Source organism: Eptatretus burgeri, chromosome 14, assembly GCF_056783735.1.
Source record: "Eptatretus burgeri isolate ZD-2024b chromosome 14, Ebu_testis_v1, whole genome shotgun sequence".
Classification (NCBI taxonomy): Eukaryota; Metazoa; Chordata; class Myxini; order Myxiniformes; family Myxinidae; genus Eptatretus; species Eptatretus burgeri.
Genome location: NC_140974.1, coordinates 18,509,523 through 18,537,501, shown reverse-complemented (window position 1 = coordinate 18,537,501; position 27,979 = coordinate 18,509,523). Strand labels below are relative to the sequence as shown.

At 43.1% G+C, this 27,979-nt stretch overlaps 2 protein-coding genes across 16 annotated transcripts in view; one reads left to right on the top strand and one right to left on the bottom strand.

Moving 5' to 3' along the window:
• Positions 1-1,465, bottom strand: part of LOC147012731 (serine/threonine-protein kinase Sgk2-like) — a 45,836-nt gene extending 44,371 nt beyond the window's left edge. For 2 of the 14 annotated variants that reach the window (XM_085853841.1, XM_085853843.1), the window contains exons 1-2: positions 1,321-1,464; positions 1,048-1,120 (exon numbers count right to left, since the gene is read on the bottom strand). In XM_085853841.1, the coding sequence (XP_085709967.1) occupies positions 1,048-1,120; positions 1,321-1,390 (143 nt within the window). In that variant the 5' untranslated portion in view covers positions 1,391-1,464. Of the gene's footprint in view, positions 1-1,047; positions 1,121-1,306 lie in introns of all 14 variants that reach the window. The other 12 variants (XM_085853839.1, XM_085853842.1, XM_085853836.1 and 9 more) reach the window with 11 other exon arrangements.
• Positions 1,466-3,890: 2,425 nt separating this feature from the next.
• IFT52 (intraflagellar transport 52) overlaps positions 3,891-27,979 on the top strand; it is a 34,492-nt gene continuing 10,403 nt past the window's right edge. The window contains exons 1-9 of one of the 2 annotated variants that reach the window (XM_085853833.1): positions 3,891-4,197; positions 14,658-14,776; positions 16,316-16,403; positions 17,670-17,799; positions 19,005-19,080; positions 19,442-19,513; positions 19,815-19,941; positions 20,757-20,843; positions 20,980-21,048. In XM_085853833.1, coding sequence (XP_085709959.1) covers positions 14,664-14,776; positions 16,316-16,403; positions 17,670-17,799; positions 19,005-19,080; positions 19,442-19,513; positions 19,815-19,941; positions 20,757-20,843; positions 20,980-21,048 — 762 coding nt within the window. In that variant the 5' untranslated portion in view covers positions 3,891-4,197; positions 14,658-14,663. Of the gene's footprint in view, positions 4,198-14,657; positions 14,777-16,315; positions 16,404-17,667; positions 17,800-17,993; positions 19,081-19,441; positions 19,514-19,814; positions 19,942-20,756; positions 20,844-20,979; positions 21,049-27,979 lie in introns of those variants that run through there. The other variant, XM_085853834.1, reaches the window with a different exon arrangement.

Sequence of the window (27,979 nt, the reverse complement as noted above, 5' to 3'; positions counted from 1 at the left end):
TGACACCAACTCTCTGGTTAGCTCGCCTGTTTGAAGAACAGAGAGCTATAGCGATACCCCCGGCATAAGCGTCAGCGTCAGCGTGAGCGTGAAAATGTTAAAGTTTTCGGTGCAAGTTATTTCCTTTCTTATGTTTTTATCTACCACACTATTTTTTACTGATTACAATATACAAATACATATATTGCTTTAAAATATTTGGATCAGACTTCACTGCAATGCTTTATAAAAAATATTACACCGGTCTTTTAAAAACGATAAATGTATAAACAGGCGAGCATTGGGTGGCTTTGACACCAACTCTCTGGTTTAGGAATGTGTTTACTTGCTGGAGAATTGCATTGTTATTGCATGGATTTTTTTTATTTATTATTGTTCGGATTTGTGTTGCATTATACACAAGCAGTCCCCTCCCCACCCCCCCTCCCCTTCCACTCCCTTTCGGGTGGAATGATATGGATACAGAATGGGAATTTGAAGTGGAGCTACAATCTTTGTTGAAGCTAATTAAGTGACTAAATTGATGTTATGGTAATTTCTGGTTCTAAAGTGTTTTGTCAAGAGTATGTGGCAAGAACACCTTTATTAACTACCTTCTAGCAGAGTACCCACCCCTCGGGTGGGTCTTGTTTGTGCATTACTTGCTGAAAAGAAGTATCGTCTGTATATTGTAAGAAGACTCCACAGTACCTTCAGAAAGTATTCACAGCCCTCGAGTTTTGTCACATTTTGTTGTGTTCCAGGCCGAATTTAAAATCGATTTAACTTAAATTTTGTCACTGATCGACACAAAATACCCCATCATGACAAAGTGGAACTTTTTTGTTTTTTATAATTTTTTACAAACTCATTAAAAATGAAAAGCTGAAATGTCTTGCGTCACGATAAACGAAATTCCCAACTGCAAACCAATATGATTGAACCAACTGAACGGAAAGGTCGCGGACACCACGACGCCGTTAGTGCGTTCAGATGGTGAGAACATACAGAAGTTGCGTTAAACCGGGGAATGACGGGCAATTGGGACCACAGTGGTCTCATACTCACTGATCGGAGTCGCAGGGACTTGTGTTCAGTTTTCGATCGTCGTGCGTAGAATGTCTCCAATGTCTCTTGAGTGCTTGGGACATCCGTTCGGGGGAGCGCGGTCAGACTTTTGCTCATGATAGTTAAGAAGAGATCACAAAGAAACATAATTTTGGACGAAAATGTTTCAAAAGTTCGGTCGCATAAAACGAGTTGCAATGAGTAACAAAAGAGACAATGTTTATAAACAAAGGTCATACTTCAACAAAACTTGCACCACCTTTCAAAGCCTACCTACAAGGACGGTAGAAACGGCTCTCATCTTGACGAGTGGAACCAGACTCTTGAAATGTTCTTTCTCCATGAAAATCAATCCACCTTTCTTTGTACATCACTCGGATGGTGTTGGGGGATTGTCCCAATTTATAACCCCCCAGCAAGGGAGTATCTCAGCAGCTCCGCCTTGTATTTAAATGACGTGTCTTGCGCAGAGTAGACGGAGCCAAACGTCCCAGATTTTCCTGTTGTGTGGGCTTGTTTCCATTTAAAGGACAATTTGATCGAGATGGACATGACGACAAACTGATTGTGTTGTTTCAATCTCTACTAGGATGTAGTACTTACTGTGAATGCTTGCTTTCACTCATTGGGCCCACGGGATGATGCACAGGTGGCGCACGTACCTTGGAGCCGTCTCACTCTCACCTGGATTTGATTCCCGAGTTTCTTGACGCGACTACAGTTTATCAACTGTCGCATTAGTAGATGTTTCACAGGTAAGACGTTGGTTGCATCATAAAGCGCACCAGCCCTCAAATGGGAGTTAAGGCGGGGTGTGTTTAGTTACCAAGTTGCTAGTTAGCGCTTCCAAAGGCAGCTGTTCATATTGAACGGACAAATGAAAGGTCCACAGACACAGAAAATCATGTCTGCTTGAATGAATGGATATGGCTTCACTTAACACGTAATCGTTGTTCTTTCCTTGAATAAATGTCTTCAAAGGAAGATTTTAATGTTTTTTTGTGTCCTTCGACGCTCGAATGGCCCCGCCCCCCCAAAAAGGCTCGAATGGCCCCGCCCCCCAAAAACGCTCGAATGGCCCCGCCCCCCAAAAACGCTCGAATGGCCCCGCCCCCCCAAAAACGCTCGAATGGCTCCGCCCCCCCAAAACGCTCGAATGGCCACGCCGCCCCAAAAACGCTCGAATGGCCCCGCCCCCAAAACGCTCGAATGCCCCCGCCCCCCAAAAATGCTCCATTGGCCCCACCCCCCCCCAAAAAAAGTGAAACATTTCAAAAATTTGTTGGAGTTAAAAACCACTTCCAGTTCTTTGTTTATTACTTAAAAATCAATTAAAATCATCAATTTATTATTATATTTTTTCTGATTCTGTGGACCGATAAGTCACTTGACGAGCACTCCACAAGAAACTTTGCAATTGAATCAAAATAAAGACCAATTACTGCACTGTATTCCCAAGAAGGAAGCCAGATACACACACACACACTCTCTCTCTCTCTCTCTCTCTCTCTCTCTCTCTCTCTCTCTCTCTCTCTCTCTCTCTCTCTCTCTCTCTCTTTCTCTCTTTCTCTCTTTCTCTCTTTCTCTCTTTCTCTCTTTCTCTCTTTCTCTCTTTCTCTCTTTCTCTCTTTCTCTCTTTCTCTCTGTCTCTGTCTCTGTCTCTCTCACGCACACACACATACACACTCTCTCTCACACTCACGCACACACACATACACACTCTCTCTCACACACACACACACACACACACACACACACACACACATACACATACACACACACACACACACACACACACTCACACACACACTCACACACACACACACACACACACACACACACACACACACACAAACACACACACACACACACATAAACACATACACACTCTCTCTCTCTCTCTCTCTCTCTCTCTCTCTCTCTCTCTCTCTCTCTCTCTCTCTCTCTCTCTCTCTCTCTCTCACACACACACACTCTCTCTATCTCTATCTCTATCTCTATCTCTATCTCTATCTCTATCTCTATCTCTATCTCTATCTCTCTCTCTCTCTCTCTCTCTCTCTCTCACTCTCTCTCACTCTTCCTCTCTCTCTCTCTCTCTCTCCAACTTGTACTGCTGCTGAGACCGTATTAACGTGTGGACTGTGGAGACTGCCGACTATTTGAGTTCTGTCTCCTCGTTTCCTGCAGGACATTGGACTGACAAGATGTGATGATGGCGAAGACAACAATGTGTACGCGATGTGATGATGAACACGTCGTGTTCCACATAGTTTGGGTATAAATAATAAAACGCGGTGAGAATCCTGCATGATGTAGGATGGGTGCTGGATCGGTGCTGGATGGAAAGGGGCTTCCTCGGATTGTGCTGTGTGGTTGCAGAGAGATGTACGTCAGTGCTCTGCGGGATGGATAATGTACGGAGCGGGTGGTGTATAATCACATTATGTTAATCAACGCTGTTTTCTACTGACGGAAACCGATTGCGAGGAAGTTTGAGTCAATGTTGTGAAACATTTGCAATAAAACCTGCATTGTTCATAAACCTCAACTGAGAATTTGACTTGTAATTTCTAAGTCGAATAATAACATCGGTGAGTAAAGAAGTTTAAAGGAAGAAAACAACAAATGGCGGCAGGAAACGGAAGTAGAAATATAAATAAATATTTCAAGAGGATGGCACAAGAAAGGGAGAAAAGTCATTTACGGTAAACATATAAGTAATAATTTAATTTAAAATTGTGATAACAACATGTAGAATTCGATTTTAATTGCGCTTATTTGGCTGCGTTCGACTGCCGTGTCAGACTGACGCGAACACCATGGTAACCGCGGATGACGTCATGCGCCGGTGGAACCGATCGGAATTTTGACTTTTGGCGGGGTTTGCTCGTCTTTACCGGCGTTCACTCGGGTGGGGAACGAATACTCTTGAGGAAGAAGGAAGAATGAGCGAGGAGGAAGGAACGGAAATGGAATCTTTTATAAAAATGAAGTAATTGGATATTAATATTAGCACGAAATGACAGAAACAAGAACTGAAAAAAGAATAATAACTGAAATCAATAACGCGAGTTGAGAATGAATTGTTGAGCGAGCGAAGGAATGAGAACGAACCGGAGAGAATGATTCACTCAGCTTGGTCAACAGGTAAGAGACGCGTGATGTCGAGAGAACGCGGAGATTGTGGATTTATAAACATTCTCTGGGCCTCGTGTGTGAGAAATCTCATGGAAACTGAGGAGAAACACGTTCATGATGCTCGGAAGTAGCGATGTGTCCCGTCAGCTCGGACTTTACGGACGAGGCTGTCCGCGCGTCAGTCTCCACATCGGTTGATGTCTGTGTAACTTGTTAACTAATTGATGCAAAATATACAAAAAGTTCCAATGCAAGTAAGAAACCCCAGTGTTGGCTTTCGATCTTAGGGTCTTGAGTTCAAGCCCCCTGTCGGGCTGTTTAATAATACCAGGTGGGTTGACAGCCTGTCATCCTTCCTTGGTCAGCAAAATGAGGACCAGCTTACTAGTTACAGGGACACTGCATCAGCGGCACAGCCGCGCTTCCAGAAAAAAAATAAGGATAAAAAAAAAATGATGCAACCAGCAGCCACAGGCCGCATGTGAAATATAACTAGCATCCGTTGAAGACAAAGTCTTCGATATCCCCCGCCATAGTAAATGAGGACAAGTAGCAAAAGGCACCAGTTCAATTTATTCTCGATGTGTGTACCAAATTTCATGAAGAAATAGTTAATAGTTTTACAACTATGCTCTGGAAACAAAGGTTAACCTCAATTATTTCTTAATACCCAACTTGTTTCCATGGAAAGTGAGAGAAAATTTTTTTAGGGAAATCTCTAATATCAAAAGGCACCAGTTCACCACTTGCTTGATATGTGTACCAAATTTCGTAAATATATCTTGTGGGGATTTGTAGTTAAGCTCCGGAAACGAAATGTGACGGACGGACGTACGGACGGACAGACGGACGGAACCCATTTCTATATCCCCTGCCAACTTCGTTGGTTGGCGGGTAATAATAAAAACTGTTTACCTCCAATGGAGAACACTACACAAGTCTGCTTTACTTGCGATGGTCACTAATTATGAATGGTTAAGTTAGTGCTTTCTCTGCACTTTATAGAACAGGAATCGGTCGTGGTTGGAGTGTCGGCTCGGAGTCAGGGCCGGATTTTGATTTTGTCGGCCCCTGGGCTACAGATACTGTGAGGCCCCCCAGTCATAATTAATATCTATCTATAATTCCGGCAATCTCTGCCTGTCTGTCTGTCTGTGTGTCTGTGACCGCTGTTTCTCAACAACCACTGGTCCGATCTAATTGAAACTTGCCAGGTATATTCCTGGGGCCCTGTGGATGTGCCTTTTCAAGGATTGATATTAATCGGACAAGTGGTTCCCAAGTTATGGCCATTTATTTACCAAACCAATGACAAGACACGGTGCTATAACGTCACAATTCTTCTTCTTCATTTGGTATGACGTCACAATTGACGCTGGAGACCCGAGTATGTGCCTTTTCAAGGTTTGATATTAATCGGCAAGTGGTTCCCAAGTTATGGCCATTTATTTACCAAACCAATGACAGGACACGGTGCTATAACGTCACAATTCTTCTTCTTCATTTGGTATGACATCACAATTGACGCTGGGGACCTGAGTATGTGCCTTTTCAAGGTTTGATATTAATCGGACAAGTGGTTCCCAAGTTATGGCCATTTATTTACCAAACCAATGACAGGACACGGTGCTATAACGTCACAATTGACGTCACAATCTTCTTCTTCGTTTGATATGACGTCACAATTGATGCTGGGGAGCTGAGTATGTGCCTTTTCAAGGTTTGATATCGTTCTTCTTCATCCGTTTCAGCTGTTTCCCAAGTGTTTCCCAAGTTATGGCCATTTATTTACCAAACCAATGACAGGATACGGTGCTATGACGTCACAATTGACGTCACAATTATTAATTATCGACAACCACTGGTCCGATCTAATTGAAACAATGCCCCAATCCAGTCGTCGTTTACTTGAGCGAAGGAACGAAGCTGCGCATCGCGCACGCGCAATGTAATCTAACGAAGCACGAGCTGCTCGCTTGACACGCGACACTACGCACGTGACAAGGCGTCGTGCAGCTGAAACGGATGAAGAACGAGCTGCTCGCTTGGCAGACAACACTGAACGCGAGGCAAGGCGTCGTGCAGAAGAAACCCCTCACCAGCAAGAAGACTGGCAAGTAAGGGATGCCCTGCGCCATCAGGACCAACATCGTGCAAGGCGAGAGCAGGCTCACCATGAGAATCGCAACCTTGCTCAATACGATGATACCGACTTCTTCTGAGAGGAACTTCCTGTTGAGTACAGGCACGCGTTGAGCAGGACCTCATTATTTCAATGCACTAAATGCTCATATTGTGATGCTTTTGTGTGGAACGAGGAGAGAAGAGGATTTTGCTGCAACCACGGCAAGGTCGACCTTAAGCATGATCCTACTAATCCAAAACCCGGTTAAATTCCATCACAACCTCCATATGCTATTAAAAACCTTTTCCTTAACCAGGACTTTGTGAAGTACGCGAAACAGTACAACAACGTGCTGGCAATGGCAAGTATCGGTGTCCGAGAGATAGGTATGCCAGGCTTCAATCCTGGAGTGCGCATACAAGGTAAGGTTTACCATTACGTGCGTGCCCGCACGTACGGGCATGCGAGAGCGAAGGAACGGCCTGTGTGGTTGTTGTTTCTGGCATGGGGTTTGAAAGGTTTTTTTTTTGCATGTACGGCCATGCACGTACAGGTACGCACGTATGGCCACGCATGTATGGGCACGCGAGAGCGAAGGAACGGCCTGTGTAGTTGTTGTTTCTGGCACGGGGTTTGAAAGTTTTTTTTTTAGTTGTTTTTTTTTTGCACGTACGGGCACGCACTAGTAATTAACAAAAGCACGCAAATCGAATTTCTGATTCTTGAAATCAGTTTATTCAACTTCTACAACATAATGTCAACATTAGGCCCGCATAGATGGGTGCAAGTGTAACACAACAAAAAGAGAAAAGATATTGTGATATTTTCAAAACTAAAATAAGTTTTGAAATATTAAATTTATTTGACAAGGCTAAACAAAATTAAAATTCAAACATTTGCTTTGCCTAATTTCTTGGTAACAAATTTCTCCAAATATCAGTAAATTGTAAATTTTTGAGAACATCATTTTCAATTACTATGACAGCTTGTCTGTTAAGTCGTTCTTGTGTCATTGTTGACCTGAGTACATTCTTTATATGTTTCAGCCTGGAGAAACTTCTCTCTCCAGTCGCATTAGTTATCATTAAACACAAGTAAATCCGTAGTGCTATTTCAACATTAGGGAATGAAGAAGTTAATCCATTTTTTAGCACAAGGGTGTAGATATCAGAAGCTTGCGGTGTTTCATGCTTGTCCCTGAATTCATCAAATTGCCCAACAAAGTTTTTAAAGTGAACAATTTCTGGCACAAATTCAGGCTCGATGTCATCTGAGTAAATCTTCTGAAACTTGGCTGCTGTTGTTGAAATGTTTTCATCGTTCATTGTTGGAAATTCGACCTGGAAACGAAACAATGAATGAACATTTTTATATACTTCAATGCGATGAGAAAGAGCTGAGCATAACTTATCTATGATGGGTAGATATGTTTCCACCTTAAACTTCCGGCTTCCTCGCAAAGCACCATCTTCAGCATACCATCATTGATTTGTTTTCTTCGCCTATGCTCTCGTTTTTGTTCGTCGTGGTATTCCGTATTTTCTACTTTGTTTAATAGCTGATTGAAGCTGCAGTGTTTCATGCTGAAGTGATTTGCTGACTTGATTGAACCTCTCTAGTATGACAGCCAGAAGTCTGCCAAGAGAACTGTTTCCAGTTCTTGAGTATAGTCTTCAGTTTGAGCTGCTTGAGTATAGTTTTTGCCTCATAACGTGTGTCAACCTTCTGATTTACATTTTCTGAGATTAACTTCAAAGCTTCTTGAAAATAGATGTACCCTTTAGACAAGGCTTTTGTGGCATCGGCCCTTGCAGACCATCTAGTATCTGATGCTCTTTTAAGTACCAATCTAGATTCACTTCCACTTTCAACTTTAAGGCACTGAAGCATTACCAACATTGAGTTAAAGCAGAAAATAAATTGTAAAGTTTTTGAATAAGACCAAAAAATGAAACTGCTCCAGTGCAGCTTTCCGCAGCACATACAACTACCAAATTAAGTGAGTGTGTATCACGTGGAATGTAATGGACAAGATGATTGATGCCGAGAATATGTGCCTGAAGCCCTTTGTAGCATCCTGACATGTTTGATGCATTTTCATTAGACTGTCCTCTTAAATTAGCTACATCAATTTCAATTTGTTCAAAGAATTCCAAGACAATGTTGGCAAGAGCTTCTCCAATGTGACTTGCAATGGGAATGAAAGTAAGAAAACGTTAAACCACCTTATGATCTGATTTTCTAACATAGCGAATAATCACAGTCAGCTGATCAGTGTGTGATATGTCTGGCATTGAATCAACACTTCGGGAAAAGTATTGAGCTTCCTTGATTTCTTTTACAATAGTTTTCAATACTTCGTTTCCCATAATCTCTATGACTTTGTCACATATTGTTGAAGGGTTCTCTGGAGGCCCTCAGCTGGCGGAGGCCCCTGAGCTGTAGCCCATAAAGCCCATGCCTTAATCCGGCACTGCTCGGAGTCTAGGAGGTCGGCAGTTTGGACCCCGGCCAAGTCATACCAAGGTTGATAATAATGGGTCCGTGCTGCTAGTGGCAGATTAACGCACGGGCACGCAAGGCCCATGTCCAGAAACCCCAAGCTCAACGTGGCCTAAGCACTCCAACGAAGCCGTTGATAAGGAACGGCTGGCTTGGCAAGTGATAGCAAGCTGATTGGCAATGGAACACCTTAACATTTTTAACAAGGGGGAAAAAGGCAATAATAACATGGGAATTCCTCCACGCAACATCGTCTGAGAAAGTGCAAAAATACCACCGAGTCCTCTTGGCAGGGCGGGGGCATCTTGGACTGAAATATGTTTTGTGCCCAGGGCCCCAAAAAATCCTAACCCGCCTCTACGTGCTGCTTCCTTGCTTGACATTCATTGTTGGAAAAAGGATGGAGCACAAATAAACAACCATGGGTTGGCAACCATTGTGGATGCAGTTCTAACCATTGTGTATGCATGATGGTCCCAATGACCTCCTGCCTTGAAGATACCCCATAATGACAAGGATAACAGGCACGTTGCGTCCATCTCGATCAATATGAGGGGACCTCATGTTAAGTCTCATCCTGTGGATTCGGGTTCTAATGGTGAAAGTATTCTTTGGAATTGAAGCTGTCCATACTAATAGTTGGGAAATTGAAAACCATGAAGCATATCAAACATAGGTACATCAACTCATCAAACATAGGTACATCAACTCATCAAGCATAGGTACATCAACTCATCAAGCATAGGTACATCAACTCATCAAGTATAGGTACATCAACTCATCAAGCATAGGTACATCAACTCATCAAACATAGGTACATCAACTCATCAAACATCAGTACATCAACTCGTCAAGCATCAGTACATCAACTCATCAAACATAGGTACATCAACTCATCAAACATCGGTACATCAACTCATCAAACGTAGGCACATCTACTCATCAAACGTAGGTACATCTCATCAAACGTAGGTACATCAACTCATCAAACATAGGTACATCAACTCATCAAGCATAGGTACATCAACTCATCAAACGTAGGCACATCTACTCATCAAACGTAGGTACATCTCATCAAACGTAGGTACATCAACTCATCAAGCATCAGTACATCAACTCATCAAACATAGGTACATCAACTCATCAAACATCAGTACATCAACTCGTCAAGCATCAGTACATCAACTCATCAAACATAGGTACATCAACTCATCAAACATCGGTACATCAACTCATCAAACATAGGTACATCATCAACTCATCAAACATAGGTACATCAACTCATCAAGCATCAGTACATCAACTCATCAAGCATCAGTACATCAAGTATAGGTAGATGGATCATTATTTTGAGAATGGAAGTTCAAATACTACATATATATCTGTTTGTCCATCGTCTCCTGTCGTAATGTAAATGTGCACTAATGTTACCTCATGTCTGTGTCCTGCATTTGATGAAAGTTCCACTATGGCCCTTGGATCAGTGCTAACAAAGCCACCAGGTCAAGCATGGTCTTCCATTTTTGACGTTTCCATCAGATAAATCTTGAACTCCAATATTTAATGTCTTTCAAAAGACAAGTGCAATCTCTGGCGATTTTAAGTATTATACGCGTTGCACAAATGATGACTACAACTTGTTTAATGGCCACATGTATTCTCACTCTTGTGGTGTTGGCCAGGGCAGGGAAGGTTTTTAGCCAAAGTCTTTCACAGAGCTGCTGGCCAGGCCTGGTATTTAACTATGTAGAAGGAATTTGTAATTTATTCAGGGTGCCGGCGAGAGCACCGTTTACTCATCATGAAATACACCATGAGATATTTAACAACCACTAACTAGTGCGATAGATGGGACACCCTGCTTAACGTCATCATCTGAAGGGCGGCGTAGTTTCCTTTGCAGCACTCTGCCTGCAAACCACTGATCCGACATTTTACAGTCGTGTTGGGAATCAAACCACAGACTCGGCAACTCTCACAAAGTAGCTGATCAACTCAACAGTAAAAACGAGAGCAAAGTCGATGGTGCACTATCACAAATCCCCATGCTTCCCACCTTAAGCAAAGTTGAAAGTTGGCAAAAAGTTCCACCAGGAATAACAATATATTACATTTTGAGTTCATTTCTTTTCTGTTTTGACCTCCTGTGACCCCAAGTCCCCACTCCCTGGGGCATGAACCATGGGTCAAATCGAAAAAATCGTTACATATGTCATGTGTCCCCTAATGTTGATTGCAGATACAAAATTCCATTTAAAAATGTTTTAAAATGTCCCCGTAATTGCATTTATTGGGATTTGACCCTTTGACCCCACCCGGGGGGGGGGGAGAGGGGGTGGAGCTAAAAAGATACTGCTCTCACACCTTCTTGCTATGTGGTGATCATAACTTCCAATTTTGGTGAATTTCTGCCCAACCGTTTAGGAGGAGATAGCGTGATGGACGGCCAGACGAACGGACAGACAGACAGACGGAGCCGATAACAAATCCCCCCTCCCCTTTTTTTTTCAAAAAGTGTGGGGGTAATAATCATGTTTTCATGAAATCCTACTTTGAGCCTTGCATCTGATCTGACAATGTGACTACAAGTTTAATTTGCTTCATTGTTGGGCAGAGCAAGTTGCACAGCTTCAAGTTTGATCGGTGTCATCCAGGCTTGAAGAGCAACACATGTGGAATGTAGGTTATGTTGGAATGGTTGACACGATGATCTTCCTGGCACACTTCAGATTGGAGACGTAGTGTGAGGCACGGAACTCACTCACTGTATCTTGTCTCCTGAGGTCTGTCGATGAAAATGATGCTGTTTATCGTAGTATCTGACATCTTCCAGATACAAAAGATTAACGTTTGAGAAGAGGATGGAAGTTGACCGATTTTGTACTTATCATGTTTTCATTATGTTTTTGTGGTAACTTGCTTCACATGGTATGGAAATGCCCAGGAATTTATTAGCCCCCGTTGGACTTATGGATTGGGTCTCGTCCGTCCGTCCGTGCGTCCGTCTGTCTGTCCACAGCCATATCTCCGATATGTATGGACCGATTTTGCTCAAACTTGGCACAAAGGCAACACATGATGGTATACATCTTCTTATTCTTCTTCTTTCGACTGTTCCCGTTCGGGGTCGCCACAGCGGATCATCCGTATGATCCGCATCGTGATTTGGCACATGTTTTACGCCGGATGCCCTTCCTGACGCAACCCTGGTCGCCTCTTACGACACAGGGATATGGTACACCTATTTTAACCGGGGTATACACCGGCCCAGTATACTGGTACTCATTTCGCCAACCTCGGAAGGATGACAGGCTGAGTCAACCCCCTGGTGTATTAATTCAGTGCCCCAACGGGGCTTGAACTCAGGACCTTTTGGATCCCAAGCCGCTGCACATGATGGTATACATATGCACATCATTTGTTTCGCAATTCGACCAAAGATGGCCGACTGGCGGCCATTTTAGTTGTAAAAACACGATGTTGAACATGTCCTCAACCATTTCTCGGAAATGCATTTACCGGTCTTATTCAAACTAGGCACACAGATAGAGAATGATGGCTTACATAAGCACGTCATTTTCTTTCGAGGTCAGATCCAAGTTGGCCAACTAGCGGCCATTTCATTACTTGAACGTGTCCTCAGCCATTTCTCAGACATGCATGGTGCGATTTTGATGGATCCTGGCACAAACTCAGTACATGATGGCATACTGAGTTACGTGCACCTCACTTTATTTTGAGATCTGATCAAAGATGGCCTACTGGTTGAATTTCATGAATTTTTTTTTTAATTCTAATTACTCTTTTCAATTTCACCCCAACCACCTTTATGTACAATTTTCAAAAACTGATCAGACAGCATTTTCAACTAAATGATAATTTTCTGTTGTCTACAGTTGTTGAATTTCTTTTATACGTCAATAAATATTATTAAATGTTGTACTGTTTTTGTAATTCAGTACGTCTCCCCCAAAATATATGAACATTGAATCTTTTCTGTGCAAAATTTACATTCCCAATTGAAAAACATCATACATGTCACGTGACCAACTATCTTACACAATATAACTACGTGACCCACATCATTAATATTCATGACCGAATAACCCAATCGTATGCAATCTTCCATGGCACATGACCATTCAAGTCAGTTGCGCATTTTTTATGATAATTCATGGACGTGTGTGTGTGTGTGTGTGTGTGTGTGTGTGTGTGTGTGTGTGTGTGTGTGTGTGTGTGTGTGTGTGTGTGTGTGTGTGTGTGTGTGTGTGTGTGTGTGTGCACGCGTGCTTGTCACACTACTACTCCTGATTCCATCCAGACTTGCTACATAGAATCAGCATGACCCCAAATAATGTATTGTTGTTTTTATCTTTGCCTGTGGTCTTGGGGGGGGGGGAGGGGGGACAAATTCTCTATGTAAATGTGCATCGTGTATCGCGGCCTTTAGGTAGGGGAGGGTATTACAAGTCTCCATTCACAGCACAGTATTCCTGTTCCCACGTTTTCCAGTGTAGTAAGGTGTTTTGAACTATAAACAGTAGGTATGTTTTTGGTTCATCCACGTAACCCGAGTTGTTATTTTTTTGCCTATACATCGCTGTTGGTTACCTATACACCGCCCAAATAAAGGTATGCGTCAGAAGAACGTGTTGCATGTTTGAAACAAGATCGCCCGTCGTACGGGTACTCTGCTAGTATATATAAATCTTGTAAATATGGGCTAGTCCTTTAGCTCTGTGCAGCAAAATTACTAAAATAATAGGGGCTATGACGTATATGTCTTTTTTTCCTTGTTTTTTTTTCTGACATCACACTGGGGATTCCTCAGGAGTACCCTTACTACACAACTTCCCTCTGGTTTCTGTGAAAATCAAAATTGCCATTTTATTGTTTAAAGTATGGAACCTGGAAACAACATTTCATGATGCCACAAAGCCTGGTGTTGGCTGAATGGTTAAGGTGGCTGCCTTAATATCTTAGCCTCTTGAGTTTGACCCTGGTTGGCCATTAAATAATTACAGGTGGGTAGACTCAGCCTGTTATCCTTCCGAGGTCGGAAAAATGATACCAGCTTCCTCGGAATGGGTATTGCCTCAACGCCACAGCCGTGCTCCCAGCAATGATGCAAGCAGGCTGAATACGAAATATAAAAATATGACTTTCATTTTTTGAGTTTGAAGCATTATAATGATGATGATGATGATGATAATTATTATTATTTGACAGCAATAATGTAGAGTAATCTTCTTCTTCAATGCCGCAATTGTTCGTATTTGTGAGGTCAGCCAGGGTGGTTTTAGTTTGGTCCAAGTCTTTTTGAAACGTGCTGGCCAGACCTGACATGACACTACAGGAACTTCTAATTTGTTCAGGATGCCAATGATAACTCGCCTACTCTTCGACAAAGATGTGGTATGACATTTAACGTCCACAAATGCTCGCAGTCGGGTGCTCCGGATTAACGTCCTTCTGATGGATGCAGCACACATTGATCAATCACCCTGCACTTGAAAGATCAGGATGAGAGTTATAACTGATGGGATTCAAATCCAGGTGAGACAGCTGGGAGATGTGTGCCCCTACCTCAAAGCTATCCTGCCACCCCAAACCACATTCTAAGTCTACGAAAAATAAAATGCTTATGAATTCTGTACACAAGCCACTGAAATTTACGTTTGAAGGTCATGGAGCAAATGTTTGGAGTTCATCATGGAATTTGTGCCATTTTGAAGGTACAGTGTGAACGTTCCAGCACTTGCATAATTTTATATGCTGGAGAACTGTCCACAAGTTTGGTGTTTCAATAATTAGTAAAATCAATGATTGTCGCTGTTGGCAGGGAAATATGGCACGAAGAGATATCATCATTTTTAATGCCTCCAAGAAGGAGGTTTTCACCGCTTCGTCGGGATATAAAACCTTCCAGGCACGACTTCGAACAAACTGGAAGATTCAAAGGTTTGTTTGACCACTCAGCAAAGTTCTGAATGTCATTACCCCATGTGCGTTGTGTGAAGCAGGGTTGAGCAATTGGTTCACTCGATCTGTCCATCAGTCCATTTCTATGATCAAGGAGCTACCTAATTTCAGTTTAATTTTATATTTCAGTTGAATTTACAACACCAACACCAACCCCAACCTTAACTTTAACCCTAATCCTAACATTAATCGGAACACGAACCTGCAGTTTAGCAGAACTTTGGCTCTGAATTTGGCAAATTCTACGGAATCTGGTCCCGATCGCGCATGCACACGGAGGAGTAAGGTAGTTGTTTTCGTCTGCCTGTCAATGGAAGATGTGTGCCCCTACCTGATTTTCTTCAAAGCTTCATTGATTTAGGTACATCAACTCATCTATATAGCCATTGATATCGCTTAGTGACGATGATGGGTTGTGAAACGGTCAAACAAAATTGAAAATCATTCCAAACGGGAAACTTAATATGTGAAGGACACAAACAACAGGCATGAATAACTCATTTTAATGTGGTAATTAAGGTGGTGTAAACAAGGTGGTGTTATAAACTGGTAAACTCTTTTAGGCTAAACTTGCGATTCAACGTTTATTTATTTTACTATTTTTTTTTCTTCTTCGGCTTTTAAAACATTTATTTTATTTCAATTGAATTATACATTTGAACACTGTAGAACACAATTCGCCTTGCTCACACTTCCAAAAATCCTCAGTTTAGCAGTACTTTGCCAACATTGTAAGACGTTTCGACTAATCAAATTTGCCACGTGCTCTGTGGGACGAGTAATAGCAAGGTTGAGACAAAAAAAATGGCGGCATCGAGCGATGTAATGACAGAGCTAACTTCGTCCAAAAGATGTTTGTTTCGTGCGTCTTTTTTTTCAAAGATTGTTCCAAAATCATCAGTTTCTCCGAGAGGAGTCGGCAGAAGGTTCAGCTCCTGTTCTGTTCCGTTTGAGCCATCGACTTCATATGGTTACCATCATGCCTGTTATTCCAAGTTCACAAACAAAGCTAATATATTGATCGTGCTTGGAAACGCAAAGCAAGAGTTTAAAAGACCCTTCCCTTGTCGTTTTTCACAAGACTGTGCAGGTTAATGTGTTCTATGAACTCTCCAGTTTTTAATGTTCCTTGAACATCAAGCTTTTCAAATAGATAAGGAAAGTTGAGAGGTCATTGTATGAAGAAGTATCAAAAACATCATTCCAGTCATCTAATTTGTTGACAAATTAACTCTTCTAAAGAAAGTAATCCAAATTTCCAACTTTCTAAATTGTATTTATTTATTCACATCTTTCATTGGGTAATTATACCAGTGTGTGTACAAGCTCTACTACGATCCTTTGAAACGGTTTTTTTAAAAAACACCATAAAATGCCTTTGAAATAGCTTTTTATAGAAATACGCAATCAAATGTTTTGTGTTGAAAATCGTGGAAAATTTTCTGGATGTTCTGTCAGATCGCCTGACCTTCGAGTATGCGATGTTTGTTGATGTATTTTGGTTGTGTTCCCCACAAGCCTCAAGGAAGAAATAACAAAGGAACGATTGGCTGGCGTAAAAGTCTGGCTAACTTGTGGACCACGAGAGAAGTTCACAGCAGCAGAGGTGAGTTTTTAAAAGCTGAGTCTTGTATTTATGAGATATGCGTTCGCATGATAGCTGTCAAATGAACAGCTAAATGATCAGATTAAAGAACATGACCGACTGAATTCAATGTTTAGGCTCATGGGAGAATGTGATGCCAGAGGGTAAAAGGCAAGGCGAACTGACATCGGGGCAATGGGGAAAAGGTTTGACACAACAAGCAGGGCATGAATGGACTGTAAAAGAGGAGGAGAGGAAACATAGTAACCTGCAAGTAAGAGGGTTGGGTAAGGTAGGGTTAAATGGGGGTAGAAATGATTGTGAGTTGGGATGGAGGTGACAGGAGATGGTGGTGCACCCCTTGCTTGAATACCTGTAAGGAATGCGAGAATGCCATTGAACCATCTCAGAAACCTGAGAACATGGGCACTGATGCCATATGGGCCCATCACCAGATCAGCATCTTTGCCGGACACAACTTTGTCTACCTTATCTGGTGAGAAGGACACAATATTCAGTCTACAATGTGTAAGATGGAGATAGAGTAGGATTGGTTTGGCACGTAAGGTTTGCAGGCAAACACTGAGTAGAGACATTCTGTCTTATCTTGAACAAAATTTCTGATGATGCTGTTTGAGGTGAGTGAGGGGGTGGAGGGGTAGCATATACCAGAGACAGACTTGACAATGTACCACCATCACTTGGAGGAAGGAGAGTGGTTTGAGAGTTCAGCCTTCAGACTAATGAGATGATGTTTTCTGGCTTGCCTAAGGATGGACACTTACTTATGAGCCTACCGGGTGAACTAAAGTTGCCTTCGGTGAGATGAACCTTCCATGTTGAGAAAGCAAGCTGCTTTACCGTCACCACCTTCCTCCAGGATACAGTGTACTAGGGTCTTGACGAGAGGATGGATAGGATAGCCGCAGGGGGATGGTATAAACCAGTGCATGAGTGAGAGTTGGCTTTTGTGAAAGTATTCCCAAGCGGAATCAATATGAGATGCTGTGTAGGTGGCAGCCCAATCGTTTTGTGTGAGGGCAGATCTGCAGTCATTGCTGGATGATCCCTGTGAATAACCATATTCTTCAGGGTTGAGGTTTCTCTCTTACTTACAATAACCAGAGGGATCTGGAAGGGGAAAGGGGGCGTTCAAACCAAAATGAGTTGTAGATCTTTCTTCATTTATAAACATTTTTTGGGAGGTAAAGACAAAACATTGTAGCTGAATATTTAATGCTGATGGCGATAGTAACCGAATCCACACCTGGTGATATCTGTGAACAGTTAGAGGAGCTGAGGCGGTTTGTGGAAGGTGGTGGAAGTGTTCTGGTGATGATGGGTGAAGGCGGAGAGCATCAGCACGGCACCAATATCAACTTCTTCTTGGAGGAGTTTGGCATCATGGTTAATAACGGCAAGTACTCGACCTCACTGCTCCATCTGCACATTCAAAATGCATCACAAAGACGTCATTTTATTGATGTTGTGAAATTCACAAAGACAATTAAACTTTCAAGTCTGTTTTTTATAATCGTGAAATGAACTTGCATATTATGTTTTTCTTTCATTTCACCAAAATGTTCTTATTCCAATTGTTTTTACAAATAGACTTTTGAACAGGACAAAAAATGGAAACAGCTGGGTAAATGAGGGACACCAAGCAACGGCTTCCACACAGGTTTGGCCCATGTGTTAATTAAGCAAATAACATCCCAGCATACTTAGGGTCATGTGTAAAAATAGGACCGCCTGTCCTGAAGCTCACCTGGATCAGAAGCAACAGTCAGTAAAACCCCCTGAAGAGCCCCCCTCTGACACTGAATGTTTTTATTGCCGTGAACAAACTTTGGTACATCACAGGTGGTGAAGTTCGTGATAAAGTTTCATTCAAGGGTTTTAGTTGATTCGGTGAGAGCTGATTGACTATTCCCTCCATTCACAGGTGAGAGATGTGGGTGGGTCTTTCTTTAATATTTATATATTGACTGCTTTTGACGTTTGCACTTGGTACATGCTTGGGAGCCTCATTGGTATGCATTGCTCTCTGCGCTGTCACTGATGATTCGCCAATAAGCGATGAAATCGGTCCCGCAACTGAGGGTGTGTATAACATTTGGATTCTTACGCGTGTAATATTTGTGAATGTCTTTATAGCTGTGGAGGAACTCTGGGAAGGGTTGGAAATAACAAAGCGCTTACCTTGTGTAGGCCTTCTTTGTTGTTGTAGGCAGCTTATTCGGCTATAAGAGCACAGGAGGTGTCAATTTTACTGGATGGGCCACCACTCCGACACAGGATGCTTGAATGGCTTATTCTTCCCAGTAAGCTGGTACTCATTTTGCCGACCTTCCAAAGGATGACAGGCTGAGTCAACCCACCCAGTTATTTCAATGGCAAGAGAGGTGCTCAAACTCTGGACCCTTAAGCCAAAGATCTTAGGCCAGCCACCTTAACAGTTAAGCCAATACCAGGCTGAGGCCAGCAGGTGGACATTTGTAGGACAAATATGATCGTACAATAGAGGCAATGCTGTTATACAATGACCAAATATGCCAGATTCACAATGGCATGTGCGAAATTCCACGAATGATATCGCTGAAATGGATTTGCTTCTTACAGATGCAGTTGTCCGGACAGTCTACTACAAGTATTTTCACCCAAAGGAAGCTCTTGTTCCAAATGGTGTGCTGAATCGGTAAGCCATCGGCATGCATGATTTGCCAGAAGTCTTAGCTTGAAAGTAAGGTTATTATAAATCGCTTCCCATTTCTACATTTCATCTCCGAGCCATTCTTTTGTGTTACTTTTGTCGTAATGACTTGTCATACGCAGGCTTGTAATGTTCGTTTTGTTTTTATTTAAATGCTTGCACTATCTTTTTGCACCAACATGAGGTGCTATTATTTTCCTCCCATTGAAGAATGATGAGCAGAACAAATTTGAACCAATCGGTGATATTTATTCAGAGAGAATTCTTTGTTTTATGGTGGTCCTTTGAGATCATCGGTAAATCGTTGTCCTTAACGCTTTGTTAACTTTTATGGTCTTCCTGGCAGGGAAGTGAATCGGGCCTTGGGCAAGGGTGGGAAGAGTACTGGAGATGAGGATTACGGCTCATCCATAGCCCGGTTGGTATTTCTAACTGTGCACTGCTCTGGCACTGGTACTTCGATGCTGCCATAATACTTTATTATTTGCAAAACTGTTTGCACTTTCAATCTCATCAATTGTTTCTCTTGTTTCTAGAACATGACATTTTATGAGTACTTTTTAATCATTAAAGGGATAGTCATTTGTAAACATAAACCATTTTGTTTAATTCATAAATACCATACCTGTTACATTAAGGTTCTCAACACTATTTTAAAATTTACTGCATTTGGTTTGAATGCCAGTTTGGGCTACATCTAACAATTTCTTCCTCTGCAGGGCCCTGAACTTTTTGTACCCCTTCGGCGCTACGCTTAATGTCGTGAAGCCTGCGATGGCGATACTTTCCACTGGAAGTGTTTGTTTCCCCGTGAACAGGCCAGTCCTTGCCTTCTTCCACTCAAAGGCCAGTCCTTGCCTTCTTCCACCTTCTTACATCTTGCAACAGATATACTGAAACAAATGAACCAACGTTGCTCGGAGTTGTATTCGGCAGCATGCAGGAGTGTTGAAAGATGTCTTTTTTGTTGTTGTTGTTGTTGTTGCAAATTTCACAGATTGTTTGGTTTAGTTGTTACTTCCATCACCGAAGGTGGATGGAGGTTGTTTTCACCCCTGTCTGTTTGTTCGTTTGTCTGTATGCAGGATGTCTCAAAAATGCTATCGATGGATTCAGACGAAATTTGGTGGAGAGGTTGGGTGTGCGACAAGGATTCATTGATTCAATTTTGGTGAAGATCTGAATCTGGATACCAGAATTTTAAAAGTGATTCTTCACCATTGAGAGATAGGGCCAAAAACGGAATATAGCAATATAGCTCAAAAAGTTGTGGACCAATCCAGATGAAACTTGGTGGATATGTTGGGTGTGTGACAAGGACGAATTGATTCAATTTTAGTGAAGATCTGGATGTGGATTCGAGATTTTGAATTTTTTTTTTTAATGATTTTTCATCATTGAAAGATAGGGACAAAATTATATCTAGTACAATGTCTCAAAAGCTTGTGGATGAGTTATGACAAAACTTGGTGGATGAATTGGGTAGGTGATAAGAAGAAGCCAAATCGATTTTGGTGTGTGATCAGGACGAATGGTCTGGATCCAGATCCGGCCTATCAGTGGGATAGAAAATGTAAACTGTTTAGCTTGGCGGAGTAATGCGTTCTACCAAGTGCTGTTCTCGTTGTTGGTGTTGCTATTGTTGTTGTTTTCCCTCACAGAAATACGGAGGCAAGCTGGCTGTTCTGGGATCTTACCAAATGTTTTGTGACCAGTATGTTGATAAAGAAGAGAATGGGAAAGTGCTGGTAGGCTTTGCACTGCGGACACGCAGCGTCACGTGATGCCTCCGAATGTGTAACACTTATACGGTCAATTTCATTTGAAAATCCACAAAATGACTCATTGAGCTGAATCCTTGTGCAATTGTTGTTTCCTTGGCAGGAAATGTTGATGCAGTGGTTAACCACAGATGAAATTCACATGAACCAGATTGATGCAGAGAACCCAGAGGTGACATTTGCATTTCGAAGCCATTACGTTTGTACCGGTGAACGTTGATTGCGTGCCAAAGCTGTCAAGTCTCGTGTTTTGTAAACGCGCAGTTGTGCGCATGTCATTTCAAGGAGAGGACATTGTTGTTTACCCATGCCCTCTTTCTAAAGTAAGCTCGAGGAATCTTGAAACCTCTTATAATCACAATTTGTCCTGTAGTTTTATTGTTTTTTTCCCCTACTAATTTCAGTTTCATAGCTGTTGTTTTTTCTCTCTCGATCTTGCTATCTCCCTATCTCTCTCCGTTTTTCTTCTTTGGTCCAGCGAAAATTATTTTCATTGAGGATATTAAATTGTGCACTGGTCTTTTTTTGACAAAGTCACTGACGAGAGGCATTCTTTTTTGGGAGTTATCAGTACGCATGTACGTACGTCCGTCCGTGGTCATTTTCTCTGTTTTCTCTGCAATCCCTTGTCCGATTGACGCAAAATTTTCACCAAAGGGTCGACGACTCATGTACAATTTTTTTCATGATAATTATGACTTCATCGGTCATGTGGTGTGGCAGCCATGTTGGCAAAAAGGAAAAATTTTGGAACTCTGTATCTCTGAAACCGCTCCATGCAAAAAATTGAAACTTCCCCATCGTAAATAAGTGTGATTTTTGATTGTCATAGATTGCTTCTTTATGACGTCATAATTGCATATGTTGAACGCTTTATCCACTAAGTATGAAAAATTTTGACAGTCATCTAGGGCGAAATTGTATGGGGAAAAAAATTGATGATGGCATACTACACCTGGTGTTGGCTTAGCAGTTAGGGTGGTGGCTTGGGATCCTAAGGTCCTGAGAACAAGCCCCGTTGGCTGCTGAATTAACACCAGGGGGTAGACTCAGCCTGTCATCCTTCCGAGGGTCAGAAAAATGCGTACCAGTGTCACAGCCAAAAAGGCTGTACACGAAGGGAAGGGGTAACAACGGATTTATTAAATCTGGTATTGGTGTGGTGTTGGTATGATGGGCCGAATGGCCTCCTCATGCACCTTAATTCCTTGTAAATCCTTGTAAGTTGGTTCGGCAGACATTTTGTTTTTTAACATAAAAACCTTCAAAAATCTTCTTCTCCGAAATGGCTGAACAGATTGAGGGGAAACTTCGCCCACATGTTCCCCAAGCCTTGGGGATACCAGCTTGTTCACAAATAATTAATAGGTCACATGGTCTGGCAGCCATTTTTGATTGAACATAAATCATAAAAAAATTATTTATCTTGAACCGCTTCATCAATCAATGTGAAACTTCACAGTTATGATCTAGTAGTCATGGTGAATATATTGTTATGGATTTCAGAATCAGGGTCTGATGAATGCATCCACACATCCAGGTCCTCAGACAGTTATTTCCTTAAATGCATGTTCAGATTAGCCCCATCCCCATGTCTAATGGGATCTTAAATGTGATGCATTGAGAAGGGTAAAAGATAGATCCCCTCTCTTATGGGAAGCTTTTTTCTTTACGACGGACACCTTCACACACATTTCTTTCACGAGCTCTGAAGCCCGCCCTCATTTTTTCCTCAGCAACATTATTTCGCGGGCTCTGGAGCCCGCCCTCATTTTTCCTCAGCGACACTCTTTCGCGAGCTCCGACGCCCGCCTTTTTTGAGAGCGCACGGGTCGTCATGGTAACCGTGCCCCGGTGGGGCGGGGTGAGCTTGGGGCAGATGACACCCCGTGGAGACGGCCCGGGAATATAAAAACGAGCGAGAGAAAGTGTGAGACACGTTCTGTGAGGAGAGACATTCTGAGATATTAAAAAAACGAACAAAAGAGGGACGTTCTCTGAGGATAAAAAGTCTAAGGAGAAAAAGTCCAGAGAGGAAAAAGCAGAGGGCGAGAGAAGCGACCAAGAAGCGGGTGTCTAACCAGCGCCGAAGAGACAATTCGCCCTTCCAGTGCTTTGGAAAACGAGCGTGTGGTGAGCGTGTGAGTGTGAGCAGTGCCACCAACAAGTGAGGCTCAGGTTGATCACTGACAACACCAGGGTCTAAACCTGCAACGGACGATCTCAGTGCCCTCCAGACGTCGACTGCCGTTCACGGCTGCCCCCGCGAGAGGGTGCATGGCAAAGCTGGGTGCTGGCGCACGTGACCCGCACGCACGCATTTTCAGGACGTTTTCAGGACGTTTTCGCTTCACGGACGACTTTCTGGTGAGCGAGACGATTCTCCCCCTCCCCTCCCCCCGAATGATCTGTTGGGTTCCCATGTCTGTGTTTAGCTGTAAGTAAGTCAACCCCCGATAAGCATCTGCTCTTTGTCTCTTTCCTGGCATTTTGATTGATTTTGCTTTGAAATTCATTCTTTATTTACCTCAGCAAATGAAAGGTTCTTTTTATTTATTTATTTTATTATTAATAAATTATTTGTCGATTTCCAACCTGTCCGTGTTTGTCCTTTCCTTTTATTGGTCGAGCATTGTTCGAACCAAGATAGACTGGGAGGTAATTACCACAGATTTGACCAAAAAAATCGTCGGCACGCACCAGCGGTTAAAACGCTCGGCCGCCCTAATTAAAATCTAATAAGATAATATTGGTGCTTTGCCGAGGGCGCGCTCCCCACTCAGGTAACCACATGACCTCTAGTTAAACGGAATAATTAGACGGCGGACACTGGAACTCGTGGTTGACTGGGTGGCGTTCGTGGTTTTAAAACACCCACCGTACCATAACGTTAATTGTGAGCGGTGGCCCCAGGTCCGGCTCTACCGAGGACAACCAGGGATTAATCCCCCTGAGTGACAAGCTGGTGTCTCGGTATCCGTGACCACAACAATATGTTTTAAATTTCAACCTGAATCGGACACATGGTCTGGCAGTTAGAATTATTTAGTATTTTGAATCTTGGTTCAGGGATTTAAATCAAACTTGGTGCAAGTATGTATTATGATGTAATGATGTGGGCGGAGACATATCTGAGGACATCGCGACGTCAAAAAGTGCCCTTCTTGTTTTTTTGGTGACATGAGCTGTACCTCGACCCTGAAATGTTCAGTCATTTTATAGCCATTGTCAGCAATCTCAATGTTGCCTTGAAACAATTCACCAGAATGATATGACATGGTTATATTTTTGCGAATCTGGAAGCCATGAGCACACAACATACAGGTCCTTTAGATCAGTTATATCAGTAAGTATGTGTTTTATAGATAACTCCCTCCCCTTGTCTAATGGGTAAATAAATGTCCATGCGCTGTGATTTATCTTTTTAGTTAGGATTCCCTTTTTTTTTTGGAAAACCTCATCTTCTTCAGCGTCAGCCGCAAAATGCCCGTTGGGTTGTGGACACGCTGCAGAACAGCAAAAGCCCTCAGTTCCCGGCGTCCCCTGCGTGCTTACTAGGGGAGATGTTAACTCCCATCTCCCGAATTCCTTACCTAATATGGTAAATAAAATCGACTCGTGGGGGGAATGGAATGCAGAAGCCCCCACCTACGGCGGATGAGTCACGCCGGAAGCGAGGCGCGCCCGAGAGGAATAAGAAGGGAAGAGAGAGATGGAAATAGCGCATTCGGCATTCGGCTTCTTCTTGGTTCTTGGTCGGTGGTTCATCGGGAAGGATCGGCGTCTCGTCTCCCCAGCACGTGTTCCGGAGCTCGAAAAGGGATCGCGGCTCGCCGTGGTTGGATCCAGTTCACCCTCGCTGGTGTCCGGTCTGGTTCTGCCCAGAGGACCTGGTCCTTGAAGACCACACGAGGCGGAAAGCTCCAAATAGACCCTGGCCTCAGCTCCATTATCTTCCGAGCTGAAGGCCGAAATAAAGGCATCAGCCACCACTGTGTGTGTGTGTGTGTGTGTGTGTGTGTGTGTGTGTGTGTGTGTGTGTGTGTGTGTGTGTGTGTGTGTGTGTGTGTGTGTGTGTGTGTGTGTGTGTGTGTGTGTGTGGCGCCAGTCAATAAGTAGTGAATTGTATAAGTTCCGTGCTGTACATGCATGCCTTGAATATTCGGTTTAAATCTGCTCTTCTCTGTTCCCTAGTTCCCCATTATTGTTAAAATAAACCCCGTTTGTTCAAGGTTTTCAGCTCGTTCGTGTCCATTCTTGCATTGACTGAGCGTATCGCATGTGAGGGATTAGCTGGCCATTGCTGTTGTAACAGGATAATCGGGACCGGCGGTTCTCGGCGATTAAACCACTCGGAATCGCACACGGAACGAGCGTGCCAAGCGGCTCGTTTCTGTTCGAGTTCCGTCGAGGGTGAAATTCCCCGGTAGTGGACCATGTGGGTATTTAGGTAAATTGAAATTGGCAATCGACCCTACCCCACGTGGTCTATCCATTGGCGAATTTGGTCCGATAGAGGACCCGTCGACTCCGGACTTATCCGGGGCGACGATCTGAATTCCAGGCGATCGGTCGAGACGACTCGCGGCTCCGTCCAGCGATCGTGCCCACGGCCGACGTCCCGGCCCCGCAACAATATGAGGTCTCCCCTAATAATAATGCTTTTTTTCTTTCTATCTTCTTTTGTATCCAGCACCCGTCTGTGGGGTAGCAGCATTTGTTGAGGGCATGGCTGTTCCGCTGATGCAATGAACACCCTCTGTAGGTTAGAGTAGGAATTTATCATTTGTTAATGGTGCCACCTACCCTTCACGAAGGATCCTTAACATCCACCAACTAATGCTGGCAGACAGGATGCTCAGTTTAACCTCCATCTGATGGACGGTACACATGTTGATGAATCAAACTAGGATGACTTTATAAAGCTGGGTCGAAATTCAAACCCAGCCGAGACAGCTTGGAGGCGAGTGTGTGTACCTCGAGTCTTGGCCATCCTGCCAGCCCAATGCCGATATATACATGCATGCGGATTATAAAATGTACGCAAAATATTTTTTCCTTACGTAAGGAAATTGCCAAGTATCTAAACATTTGCATAGGTTTCAAACGTAGAATGCAAAACTAGTCTTAAATGCAAACACTCGTGTCCTTTTGCTATGACAAAGGACTAATGCCCAAAACATCAGCTTCTTGTTTCCCACCATACTTTGATCGACATTCTGCTGATTTAATCGATCGCTCTACAGTTTTATAATACTTCTTTGCTTCAAAAAACATTCTTTTTAGAGTAACCATTGAAACTATGACCTGATGGTACTGATCTGATTATGATGTGAATTATATACCAACTGCTTTATCATTCTTTTTTAAATAAGCACTTTCAGGTCATCAAATGTAAGGTTTATTGTAGTTAACCTACAAGGGACGAGACGAGGAGGAGCACAAAGGAGTCGAGGGTTGAACTGATGGGAATTGAGTGTTAAAAGCATTGACTGTGTGATTGACACTGTTTACTTTGGAAATTTTAACAATTTTTTTTTTACTTTGGTGAGGGAGGAGTGATTTGGTTGAGGTAGGAGTGAGTGTTATGAGGGAGAACTGAATTAGGTGGAGGAGAGGAGTCAAGTGTTGAGGGTGAAAATGAGACCAAGGTTGGCAGTCGAGTGGCGAAAGAAGTGTGTGTGTGTGTGTGTGTGTGTGTGTGTGTGTGTGTGTGTGTGTGTGTGTGTGTGTGTGTGTGTGTGTGTGTGTGTGTGTGTGATCGCGCGCGCACAGCAGGCTAGAGTCGTAGATCCAGCAGGTCAGCCAGAGCAGCACTGCTGATTGATAACCTGAAAGTCCCAAATTATCCAAGATGATACTGGCTCTGTTAGGCAGGCAGTGATTTAGAAGCAAGGTCTGGCTGTGTAGTTTGAATGTGGGATCAATGGGGGGGGGGGGGGGGGGATGTGTCAGAGTGGTGTAGAGATAATGCAGAGAAGGAGTTTGGAAGTGTTGTGTGTGCAGGAGACCAAATGGAAAGGAGACAGGGTGGGGAAGTTGGTAGGAGGATACAACATGTTGCACACTAGTGAGGATGGAAGGAGTAGTGGTGTGGGAATAATATTATCGGAAGAAATCAGCAAGCAGGTGGTCAGAGTGGAGAGATGGGAGGGATGGATAGTTATGGCGTGGGTGGTGATACAGAGGCAGATTTGTGTTATTTTGGTATATGGGCCACAAACAGGAAGGACTGGGGTGGAGAAGCAGGAATTCAAGGGTGCACTGGAGAGGATGATGGGTGTGATTGAGCTGTTTGTGATGCTGTGCATTGCAGGGGACTTTAATGCACATGTGGGCGTAGCGGAGCCGGGTGAAGAAGAATGTTTTGAAAAATTTGGTTGGGGAATGAGGAACAGAGAGGGTCAAGAGCTGGTAGAGCTGGTGGCGAGGAATGGGATGGTTCATTCTTTCAAAAGTGGGAAAGTCACAAGATTACATCTTGGAGTGGACATCATAGAACAGAACTGAATTTGTTGGTGGTGAGGAAGTGACAGTTGTGGAGGGTGCAGGATTGTAAGGCAGTGGTGTGAGAGCATACTACCACCCAGCACAAGATTGTGGTGTTTGTGGTATGGATGGAGAAAAGGATGGAGGTTAAGAGCAAGGGTGGGAACATTATTAGGTGGGGGAAGTGTTGGGGAAACATCCTCATAGAGTACAAGGAGAGGTTTAAGACTAGGTATGAGGAACATAGTGAAGAAGCGGAAGGTTTGGAGGAGGAGTGGAAGAAGTATGGAGAGGGGTTTAGGGGAATTGCAGAAGTTTTGTGTGGAAGGATGTCAGGAAAGGTTGCATCGATGGGGGATAGGAACCAGGCATGGTGGATGGAGGAGGTCGTGAAAGCAGTTTGTGTAAAGAAAGAGTTTTGGAAGAGGATAGAGAAGAAGAAGGATAGGGGGAGGCAGCCGGATGCAGGGTTGCTGCACCTTTATGAGCAGAAGAAGAAAGCAGCAAGGAGAGCTGTGGATAAGGCAATGAATTATATGGAAGAGGAGGTGTACAACAAGTTGGAAGAGGATTGTGGAAGGAAGATGATATATAAATTGGCTCGTGACAGGGAT